Source organism: Pteropus vampyrus, unplaced genomic scaffold, assembly GCF_000151845.1.
Source record: "Pteropus vampyrus isolate Shadow unplaced genomic scaffold, Pvam_2.0 Scaffold179, whole genome shotgun sequence".
Lineage (NCBI taxonomy): Eukaryota > Metazoa > Chordata > Mammalia > Chiroptera > Pteropodidae > Pteropus > Pteropus vampyrus.
In genome coordinates this window covers 488,257-500,312 of record NW_011888960.1, presented here as the reverse complement: position 1 = coordinate 500,312, position 12,056 = coordinate 488,257, and the positions used below count along the sequence as shown (strand labels likewise).

Below are 12,056 nucleotides of genomic sequence, written 5' to 3'. Positions count from 1 at the left end.
AAAAAAAAAAAAAAATCTTCCATTTCATGCCCTGATATGGGCATTGTTTAGGACCAGTATGAGTATAATAGTTAAAGGATAAGACATGTCAAGTGGGGAATTAAAGCCCCAGAGCCCTAATGGTTTGGGGAGTCCAAACAGATTATTGATCTATTCAATTGCTCTTCACTTACATTTGACTTTTCAATGGTAGGATTTACTGGAATTTGGGGAACAATTTTGTTAAGGTATTAACTACTGTATTAAAAACTCATCTTGGTATTGAGTTAGTACACTGACTTTCGGTGAATTGACATAGGCCCACATTTCATTTTAATCAAAAACAAAAATTTGAAAATGTTACTCCCTAAACAAGCAACAATGCATTTTATAAGCCCTGCAGAGATTTAATAAATAGCATCTGTGATTAATTTAGAAACAGCCCCTGATACGTGAGGGTCACTCAATACATGTAATGGCCTCTTTCTCAGTTTTTAGATGAGGTAAATGCTGACCAGGGACCCAATGAGCAGTCAGCCAATCCTGAATAGGTTTGTGATCAGGCTCCTTGGGGATGTCTTTTGTAAAAATAATAAAAAAAAAGGAATCGATTGATGTTTCTATTGCAAGACTCTGTAATACTAGGACTTCTACACAGCTTAAATAATGGTTGGGGGGTCCATTCTTTGAGGAAAAATGCTAAATTGTTACTTTAGTCTCTTGTAGCACCATTGGGTTAGGGTGCACACTTGGCTTAGAATACCATTTACATCTTTACCTTGTTCTGTGGAAGACCTGTGGCATGCAAGCGTTTCAACATACTCTTAAAAATACATGTAGTACGCCCAGTAAAATACATTGGCTAGCATAAAAATCAAAGGAAATAGCAGTTTGGAATATCTATCAACATTACTGGGGTTTTGAATTGTGAAATAATCCACAATCCTGTCCATCTTATCTCGGAAGACGAACTTGAACTTGTCGCTGGTTTTCATACTCAGGTTGCTGTAGTCAACGTTATCACCAGAAATTTCAATGGTGGCAAAGCTGATCTTCCGTTTAAAGCTAGAGATGGAGCTGTTGATGATGTTAGTGATATTGACTTCTTCCACTTCTTTTGGCATCCCCTAGTTCATAAACAATGTGGTTAGCTTGAAAGACTTGACTCAGCAAAATAAATAGGAGGGTATTTATATACTTTGAGCCCTAAGTATTGAATAATTGGTTTAATAGAGAGTGGCACTGAGTGCATCGGAAATTAGCTGGTAAACCAGACTTGGCAGTCCTGTTATCCTGCTTGTGGGTACTGACCCCTGGTTCATTAGCCTGTATAATGGGAAGCATAACCATTGTCCACTCTAAATATGCAGAGCTGTGTGCTAAGCACAAATCTCATTCTTTTTCTCAGTATTGTGAAATTTTAGTCACCTCGATCCCTTTAAAACTTGATTTCCTTGCCTGCAAAATGGTGATAATATTAAACCCATCCCATGAGACCGATGGGAAGATTAAATGGCATAAATTATGTAAAGCTTTTAGTAGATGTTTCATGAATTCCATTCTGTTCCAGGGAAGAGGGAGTAATCAATGATGAGAGACAATAGGAATCAGTAGCATCTTAAGGTCTTTGCCACCCACACAGAAATAGAGATGCTCCCTGACATTCCAGGGAGTTGCCATTCTCCAACATGGCTGGGGCGACATCAGGTGCAGGGAGTGTAGTGAAGTCAGAGAGCAGAGTTTGGATCCTTGGCCAGGCCACCTACTAGATGTGGAGTCTTGAATGAGTTACTGCGTCTCTCTGAGAAGCAGATTCCTAACCAGTGAAATCAAGGTGATAATGGTACCCATCGGATGGGTTGTCAGGTAGACTAAATGAGCTGTTGACAAGTTGTCTGGCACACAGCAAGTACTCTGTAGTGAAGCTGTTATTATACACATGGCAAAATATGGGCTTTCTGGTACCTTCGGTGAAGGATTTCAGTAATTCTCCAATTCCCTTTTTGCCAGTTTACCAAATCCAGATATATATATAGTAATTAACCATTGTCCCCTTAAGGAAGCCTACAGGGAATAAAATAAGTGAAATCCATATTCTTCTTTGGTTGGTACACAGGATCATTTACCTTTGGTACTTGGGGGATGTGACTGTGTGAAGCATTGTTCACAGTGGTCAAACACAACAGAAAACGCAACTGGGTCCTTATGCTATTCTGAGTCTTCATTTCCTCACTATTAGAACCTGTGTAGTCCTGGCACCTTGCTGAAGGCGTGTACCTCTTCTCCATTGGTTCCCTATCATCTTTTTGCTTGTTAGGATGAGCTTTCTTACACCGGTGTCTGTCAAATTGGTCTTCCAAAGTATCCCAGAGTTCCACAGCCTCATAGAGGGCGAGAGTTATTAATATGGTCCATTGCCCACCGCAAATGGGAATAATAGATAAGTGTCAGGCTTTGGAGCCAAGCTGATTTAGGTTCAAATCCCAGGTCTATCTCTTGCTACCTGTGTCCCCTGTGGTAGGTCACTTACCCTTCCTGTACCTCCCGTTCCACAGCTATAAACATGGAGATAGCCTTACAGGGTTTTTTTATGAGCATTTTAAATGATATAATATTTGCAAAGGGCTTGTCACTGTGTCTGGCATATGTAACTGCTCAGGAGATAATAACCATTATTATATTCTGAGAGCTGGGCCATAGTGTTTCACTGCTCAACATATAATGGCAGTCTCTCCATCAGCAGAAAAATATGCTAATGATGAAATTTACCACAACTTAATTTTTCTGTACATTTTTCAGTAAACCATTATTTGTATAATTTAAGAAAACAAGAATGCACAAAATAATTAAATAGTAAATATGGATTAATTTGAAACTCGTGAGCGGCTAATCATGTTTGGTTTGATATTGGGTTTTTCATGGATGCTTGTTCTCGTGGCTGTGATTTGTGTTGCATAACAGATAAAATAGTTATTTTCCACTGGAAAATTCAATGTATTAATATCTCCTCATATTTGGCAAAAGGAACAGTCTTTTTCAAAAGACGTCATGACTTCCAGGTGTTGCCACCTGAACAAAGATGAGAATCATTGGAGCAAAGCGAACCACTGGGGGGCAGGAACCAGGTCCAAGTCATCTCTACAGACCAGCACATGGCCCGGGTGATGGATCACACGCAGGGCCCTCAGAAGTCTTACCCTGTCTTTGGCTGCCATCTGCTGTAAGGAGCTGTAGTGGGCAACCGCGTATTCCAGCAGGGCCCCAAACACGAAGCTGAAGCAGATTCCCAGGTACACGTCGATGGCCTTTATGAAGCAGTTGGTGTTGGGAAGAGAAGTGCGGGACCCAATCATCAGCGTAGTCATAGACAACACGGTGGTCACTCCTGGGAAAACAGGTGGGCGATGTTCCCATATCAGTGGCCGGTGAACCTTCCACCATTACCTGGCAGACTGTCTCCGTTCGAGGCTTGGCAAGGTGGGGACAGGACTCAGAAATGGAACATAGCTCGTTTTGAAAACTCTGCGGCCTCCTGGAACAGGGTTGATTTATCCATTTTTTACAGATATGAGTCATACAGTTTTCTAAATGTTTTGCCTTCTGGCTTTTTATTGGAAGGGGCTGTTTGGCAGGCAAAATAACTGACAATAGACCATCCAGTCACAATTCTTCCTTATCTGTCACTGTAACATGGGCATAAAAATGCTCTACTGTTAGCATAGTCTCTGTCTGTCTGTCTCTCTGTCTGTCTGTCTCTCTCCGCATAAAAGAACCTCTCAAGAAACCAACTCCTGGAACTGCCCTGGGAATATCAGTAAAAACAATGGTAGAAGGAAAGAAAGAAAAAGGACCTGACAACCCAGTTCTTAGAAATCTCCTGTTGTCGCTACTTACCGATGCAGGTTCTTGCAGGAACTGAATCGAGAGAGATCCAAAACGAAACCCAGGACAACACCACCAGGAAGGTGGAAGGAACGTAGGTTTCCAAAATGAAATACAGGACATTCCTCCGAAGCTCAAACTGCAAGATCAGTCGTGTATAATTTCCTGATAAGGGTAAACAAGAGACAGAAGGTCCCGTCTGCTCACGCAAAAGAGTGGTTTCCCTGTGAGATGTTTCATTTAGCTATATTCACGTTAAGACATCTGTTACTCACCAAAACCTGGTTAATCGTGACCTGTCACTATAGTTTCACCGAAAGAAAATGCTATTGTGTAAGAGTGGGATTTACAGGGGTGCTGACACCACCCCCCTCACCCATGATCCTCTTTTTGTGCCTCTTTTTGGTGTGTGTGTGTGTGCCTTTCTTAATCATCATATTCCTGCAGCATTATAACTTCTGGTTTCCTTGACATCTAGCTCACTAGACTGTGAGCCCCTTGGGGCCCGCTACAGTATGGGTGTGGAGCAGGTAAATGCGCCAAGCCCAAACCCTACGGCCCCGCCACACTGCAAACGGGTTCCTGGGCCCAAAGGGATAAAGCGAAGAACAGATGATGATATTTCTGACTTAGAATGCAGCTCGGTTCTTTAGCTGTTATCTAGCTCGTCCCATGAGTTACCTGTTTCCTGCTGCGATCTGGTGACCAAGGTGAAGTACCGCTGTATGGTGTACTGAGCAAGCCGCAGGTTTTCCAGCCCACGCACAGAGTCGTTGCCTCTCAGCCAGCTGAACTCCACGTCGTTTCCGTCGTAGCCCCCTGGCAAGGAAGACAGAGCCCTGCTCAGTGCGAGAAGGTGGCAGACGGAACTGGTCTGGAACGTGCCGCGCGATGGAGAGAGACCGCGGGAGCGCTGTTTCGACGGCGTTGAGTCCCGGGGTGATCCCATGCAGAACCCGGCGTGCTTTGTCAGGTGTCACTGCGGTGCCCGCTCAGAACAGGATGACCTGCTGGGGCCATTTGCCTTCGATTGAGAACTGGTTCGATGCAAAGCATTGTGTAGACCCGGTAGATGATCAGCCAATGGAAGTGGCCTCTCTCATTATTCGAATATATATCGAACGCATATGTGTGAATACACAAGGGTTTCAGCTCGATCCTGCCTTTCGGGACAGTCTGACAGTGTCCTCGGAGACCTTACGGTCAGCCTGTCCATATTTCCATATTGTCATAAATGCAAAGACAAAACCAAAAACCCTGCCTCCAGCCACTTTATTGATGTCGATGAACATAGGTGTTTGATAAAATCTCAACGCAGTTTTACTAATATAGTTGATAATCATAATTGCTGCCTTTTATTAAACATTTCTGTTAAGTCTTTTACATATTATGTCTCTAATGTTCTCACACCCTTGCAGGGTACACATTTCTTTTTTTTTTTCTACATTTTTTTTACTTTTTAAAAATATTTTCTGAAATTGGGATAGATCCTACAGTTGAAATATATATATGTAATATATAGTGTGTATGTGTATGTATGTGTGTATATATATATGTGCATATATATGTGTATATATGTGTATATGTATGTACATATATATATGTATGTATAAATTTTACTATTTGACCCAGCATTCCATCTGCCCAAGAGAAATCAAATCACATCTGCAAAAGACTTGTACACGAAGGTTCACAGCGGCATCGCTCATCATAGCTAAGAGGCGAAAGCGAGCCGGAGGTGCTTGTACTTGTGTTCTTGCGTACGGAATAACCAGGAGCAAAGCAATCAAAAGCAGTGAAGTACCGGTACATGCTCCAATGTTTCTGAGGTACATGGGCCTCAGAAACATTACGCTAAGTGAAAGAAGCCAGATGCAAAAGACCACATGTTGCATTGATCCCATTTATACGAAATATCCAGAAAAGGCAAATCCACAGAGATGGAAAGCAGATTAGCGGTTGCCTGGGGGCTGGTGGGGGCAAAGGGGGTGATGGTAAACGGGCATGGGGGGTCTCTTAAACGAGATGCAAATGTTTTAACTTTGTGGCCGCGGTTGTACAACTCAGAAAACTTACTAAAAAATCTTTGAACTGTACACTTCACATGGGTGAATGTTATGGTATGTAAATTTGCCTCAATAAGGATGCTAAAAAAAAAAAAAAACTCTTTGAGTCAGATATTATTACTTTTCCTACTTTACTGATGAGAAACAGGCCGAGGGAAGTTAGTCCTACTCAGCCGAAGTCACACAGCTGGTGACGGGAAAAGCCCAGTGGAGCCGGTTCTTGTGATCTTAAGCATGGATCTGTACTGCTTTCATTTTCCCAGGAGACTGGGCACAGGTGTCAGTGTTGGGACCAAGGTTTTAGGACATCTTATTTGAAGGTATCCACTGCTTAGCAGCAGTTATCTCCCTTCAGAGGGTGGAGAAGAAGTCATGAGCTCTTCTGAGAAGACATCTGGGCAAAAACGACCTGTGGGCTTTCCCTTAGAAGCACCCCAAAATGTACTGAAGTTTGCTGTCCAAATAGACCGAGGATGCCAAAGATATAAAAGTATCTAAGTGAGTCATACAAGCCCCTATTTGGACAGTTTGCTTTGTGGGATGGCATCAATTCTTTTTCAGGGATGGCATTCAAGAAAAAAAACTCTTGGTGAGGTTTCCATACCCAAATAAGTGCTAATCAACATCCAGTGAATGCTTCCTCTGCTCGTTGGGGATGGTATTTGTGCAAGCAGAGTGCTGAAGTTTGCAGGAGAATCTCATCCCTGGAACTTAGATGAGAACAGCCACACGTGGAGGGCAATCGCTTTTGCCACGTGGGGCTCAAAATGAGTCCTCGTCTTGCTAACCTCAAGTTTCATTCTGCCCCCAAACAGCTGTATTGCTTCAAGAAGATTTTGCATGTGTTTAATCAATAAGGTAATTAATCTGCCTGAGTCTTTAATTAAACGCCTGCCTCCGAGAAATGACCGCTGCCTTGTAAGGGTCACGCTTCTTAAATGGCTGGCCACATCTGTCCTCATGTAAGAGGTGCCCACTGGTCTCCAGCGCTTGGATCTAGTTTTTCCTCCTTGTATGAGCTGTGCCTTGATTCCTTAATGACTCCTTTCGGTGGCACTGTTTTCCTAGGACACCTATCACAGGTACCACTTCCCCAAGTTTGGTGGGCATTTCAGAATCACTTACTAAGGAACAATGGCTATTACTCAGCAGCGCCATTTGACAGATATCAGCTTAGAGGAAATGCTCATTCTTCATAAGCGAATCCCAGATTGCAGTTTAGATGCACACTTACTGGCAACACTGTGTTAAGCTTTATATATGTATCTAACAATCCCTTGTAGAAGTTGGAAACAATTGTTCGGTGAATGGCAATGATTGCTTTGTATAGTTGCCATTTCTGTTCTCTGCTGTGTTCTTTCCAGCTTCCAAGCCTTAGCGGATCCTGAGTCCAACTCTTAGTCCTAAAAGACCCCCATTTCCTTGGCCGCCTCGTCCAAGGTGGAAATACTTGGTGCTAGTGCACAATGGTCTTCCCTGAAAGATGAAATTTTGGAAGGTTTGTCTTTGAACGGTCTCTAAATTTTTCTAGACATACATTTAGAAGGGCCGAATCTGTTATAGTCAACATCGAGAAAAGAAAGGCCACTAGGTGTAGGACACTCTTCATGAATACACAGATCTAAGTCACTCAGGAAAATCAGCTCAGGGGCCCGCAGGATATATACTCACAGCTTTCCAGCTGCAACTGGCACGTCTGTGTGTCCATGGGGTATTTAGATAGATCCATGTTACATGCAATAGTGGTCGTGATTCTAAGAAAGGAAAAATAGATTCAAAAAGAGTGTTATGAGGATGCTTATAGAAAGTATGTGTTCCCTGGTAAGGGCCACTCCAGGAGGACTTTCGCCTTGACTCTTACAGTGAATGTGTGGCTTGGAGCCTGCATTCAAAGCATTCCTGAGGTTTTCTGCGCTGAGCAACCCCTGTGAGACTCCATTAAAGCTGGAGTCCAGATGGAAGAGGTTTGAATGTTGGTCACTGAGAGGCAAACACCAATATCACTGAACGGAATCACTCATTGGCTCGTGTGAGATGCGTTTGCATCCAGTTTTTAAGTTTAATCTTCATGACAAACGGTGAGGAGCTAGAACGAAGACGACTGTCACTATTCTCACCATTTGACAACAGACTTAGGGGCTCACTTAAGGCTCACACAGCTCTTCGTGACAGAGCTGGGATGGGGCTCGGGTCCCTGCCTCCTGGAGGAGAGTCAGCTTGCAGAGGAAGCGGAAGCTATCGGAGGGCACTAGGCACTGTGGCTCTCAAGGACCAAACCCAGAGACATTTGATTAAACATCAGTTAAGCCCTGACAGTGGAGATTTCAATTAGCAGATCTTTATCTTCCTTTTCCTTCATGTCACACATTTTTATTAAGCACTTTTATTTATTAAGCACTGTGCTGGGTACTTGGGGAAAGTGGAAATGATTATGGCATGGTGCCACCTACAGGAAACTCACACTCCTCTGAGGGAGACCAAAACAAGAGCCGCCATTTACCGCAAGCCGGTCCCTGGGCTCAGTGCTTTGCATGCATCATCTCTTTGAATTTCTGGAACAGCTTTATGAGGTAGAAATATTATTCTCCTTTTGCTGTTGAGGAAACTGAGGCTCAGAGAGTCGAGTATCTCGCCTAAGGTCACAGAGCAGGGACTGGCCCCCAAATCTGTCTGACTCTAGCACCGGGCTATTAACCATCATCCATTTTTATAGTCCTTGAACATGACAGATGGTGTTATGTGCCATCATACAGAAAGGCACGCATGTATGTACACGCACATGCATGCACACATGCTATGGGAAATGGGGAAGGAGGACATGAATGTTGATTGGAGTTGGGTTCAAGGGAGAAGTCTAGTTAGGCTTCTTGAAAGAGGAGCTGGGGTTTGGCTGGTCTTTGCTTTCATTTTCCCAGGAGACTGGGCACAGGTGTCAGTGTTGGGACCAAGGTTTTAGGACATCTTATTTGAAGGTATCCACTGCTTAGCAGCAGTTATCTCCCTTCAGAGGGTGGAGAAGAAGTCATGAGCTCTTCTGAGAAGACATCTGGGCAAAAACGACCTGTGGGCTTTCCCTTAGAAGCACCCCAAAATGTACTGAAGTTTGCTGTCCAAATAGACCGAGGATGCCAAAGATATAAAAGTATCTAAGTGAGTCATACAAGCCCCTATTTGGACAGTTTGCTTTGTGGGATGGCATCAATTCTTTTTTAGGGATGGCATTCAGGAAAAAAACTCTTGGTGAGGTTTCCATACCCAAATAAGTGCTAATCAACATCCAGTGAATGCTTCCTCTGCTCGTTGGGGATGGTATTTGTGCAAGCAGAGTGCTGAAGTTTGCAGGAGAATCTCATCCCTGGAACTTAGATGAGAACAGCCACACGTGGAGGGCAATCACTTTTGCCACGTGGGGCTCAAAATGAGTCCTCGTCTTGCTAACCTCAAGTTTCATTCTGCCCCCAAACAGCTGTATTGCTTCAAGAAGATTTTGCATGTGTTTAATCAATAAGGTAATTAATCTGCCTGAGTCTTTAATTAAACGCCTGCCTCCGAGAAATGACCGCTGCCTTGTAAGGGTCACGCTTCTTAAATGGCTGGCCACATCTGTCCTCATGTAAGAGGTGCCCACTGGTCTCCAGCGCTTGGATCTAGTTTTTCCTCCTTGTATGAGCTGTGCCTTGATTCCTTAATGACTCCTTTCGGTGGCACTGTTTTCCTAGGACACCTATCACAGGTACCACTTCCCCAAGTTTGGTGGGCATTTCAGAATCACTTACTAAGGAACAATGGCTATTACTCAGCAGCGCCATTTGACAGATATCAGCTTAGAGGAAATGCTCATTCTTCATAAGCGAATCCCAGATTGCAGTTTAGATGCACACTTACTGGCAACACTGTGTTAAGCTTTATATATGTATCTAACAATCCCTTGTAGAAGTTGGAAACAATTGTTCGGTGAATGGCAATGATTGCTTTGTATAGTTGCCATTTCTGTTCTCTGCTGTGTTCTTTCCAGCTTCCAAGCCTTAGCGGATCCTGAGTCCAACTCTTAGTCCTAAAAGACCCCCATTTCCTTGGCCGCCTCGTCCAAGGTGGAAATACTTGGTGCTAGTGCACAATGGTCTTCCCTGAAAGATGAAATTTTGGAAGGTTTGTCTTTGAACGGTCTCTAAATTTTTCTAGACATACATTTAGAAGGGCCGAATCTGTTATAGTCAACATCGAGAAAAGAAAGGCCACTAGGTGTAGGACACTCTTCATGAATACACAGATCTAAGTCACTCAGGAAAATCAGCTCAGGGGCCCGCAGGATATATACTCACAGCTTTCCAGCTGCAACTGGCACGTCTGTGTGTCCATGGGGTATTTAGATAGATCCATGTTACATGCAATAGTGGTCGTGATTCTAAGAAAGGAAAAATAGATTCAAAAAGAGTGTTATGAGGATGCTTATAGAAAGTATGTGTTCCCTGGTAAGGGCCACTCCAGGAGGACTTTCGCCTTGACTCTTACAGTGAATGTGTGGCTTGGAGCCTGCATTCAAAGCATTCCTGAGGTTTTCTGCGCTGAGCAACCCCTGTGAGACTCCATTAAAGCTGGAGTCCAGATGGAAGAGGTTTGAATGTTGGTCACTGAGAGGCAAACACCAATATCACTGAACGGAATCACTCATTGGCTCGTGTGAGATGCGTTTGCATCCAGTTTTTAAGTTTAATCTTCATGACAAACGGTGAGGAGCTAGAACGAAGACGACTGTCACTATTCTCACCATTTGACAACAGACTTAGGGGCTCACTTAAGGCTCACACAGCTCTTCGTGACAGAGCTGGGATGGGGCTCGGGTCCCTGCCTCCTGGAGGAGAGTCAGCTTGCAGAGGAAGCGGAAGCTATCGGAGGGCACTAGGCACTGTGGCTCTCAAGGACCAAACCCAGAGACATTTGATTAAACATCAGTTAAGCCCTGACAGTGGAGATTTCAATTAGCAGATCTTTATCTTCCTTTTCCTTCATGTCACACATTTTTATTAAGCACTTTTATTTATTAAGCACTGTGCTGGGTACTTGGGGAAAGTGGAAATGATTATGGCATGGTGCCACCTACAGGAAACTCACACTCCTCTGAGGGAGACCAAAACAAGAGCCGCCATTTACCGCAAGCCGGTCCCTGGGCTCAGTGCTTTGCGTGCATCATCTCTTTGAATTTCTGGAACAGCTTTATGAGGTAGAAATATTATTCTCCTTTTGCTGTTGAGGAAACTGAGGCTCAGAGAGTCGAGTATCTCGCCTAAGGTCACAGAGCAGGGACTGGCCCCCAAATCTGTCTGACTCTAGCACCGGGCTATTAACCATCATCCATTTTTATAGTCCTTGAACATGACAGATGGTGTTATGTGCCATCATACAGAAAGGCACGCATGTATGTATACGCACATGCATGCACACATGCTATGGGAAATGGGGAAGGAGGACATGAATGTTGATTGGAGTTGGGTTCAAGGGAGAAGTCCAGTTAGGCTTCTTGAAAGAGGAGCTGGGGTTTGGCTGGTCTTTGCAAAATTCAGGGCAGCTGAAGAGTGCCAGATGAATAATCCGGAAACTCAGTGTATCGGTCAGCCCAGTCTTTGTTTTATAACTTAGCCTCTTACTTGGGATTAAAGGTGAGCCCCATGAACGTTTGGTTCCTGGCCTTCTCCCTAAGGAGCATTCGGTTCGCACAGTCCCCGCACACCCCTTGCACAGGCCGCGTTGAGTCTCCCCTGTGGGCTGCCTCATGCAGTGCTAGGGAGCGCCTTTCCTGTTCCAGCCAATCAGCAACTCGATGAACAGTTGGGTGGGAGGAATTTTTGGCCTCTGGGATTTGGACAAGGGGCCAAAGGGGAAGCCCATGGCTGCAGGTAGCAGAGGCCTTAGGGCACTGCACTCTGAGTCTCTGTACAAAAACTACTCGGACAGGTAGAGATGCATTCTGGAGCCACCCCAGCTCAACGGGGAGCCCCACGGGAGGAAAGGTCCTTGAATGGACCTCCCTGTGTGTTCTCACTGTCTCCATGACATCTTCCCTTGCTAACTTCCTTTACTCTTTGAGACTCAGCTCAGAGGCCTGGGAAAGCATCCTCTAACGTCCCCCCA

At 44.3% G+C, this 12,056-nt stretch overlaps 1 protein-coding gene across 1 annotated transcript in view; it reads right to left on the bottom strand.

Moving 5' to 3' along the window:
• Positions 1-15: 15 nt before the first annotated feature.
• Positions 16-12,056, bottom strand: part of GABRP (gamma-aminobutyric acid type A receptor pi subunit) — a 19,750-nt gene continuing 7,709 nt past the window's right edge. The window contains exons 5-10 of the mRNA XM_011370990.2: positions 11,573-11,856; positions 7,599-7,681; positions 4,543-4,680; positions 3,874-4,026; positions 3,177-3,364; positions 16-1,106 (exon numbers count right to left, since the gene is read on the bottom strand). Coding sequence (XP_011369292.1) covers positions 804-1,106; positions 3,177-3,364; positions 3,874-4,026; positions 4,543-4,680; positions 7,599-7,681; positions 11,573-11,856 — 1,149 coding nt within the window. The 3' untranslated portion in view covers positions 16-803. The remainder of the gene's footprint in view (positions 1,107-3,176; positions 3,365-3,873; positions 4,027-4,542; positions 4,681-7,598; positions 7,682-11,572; positions 11,857-12,056) is intronic.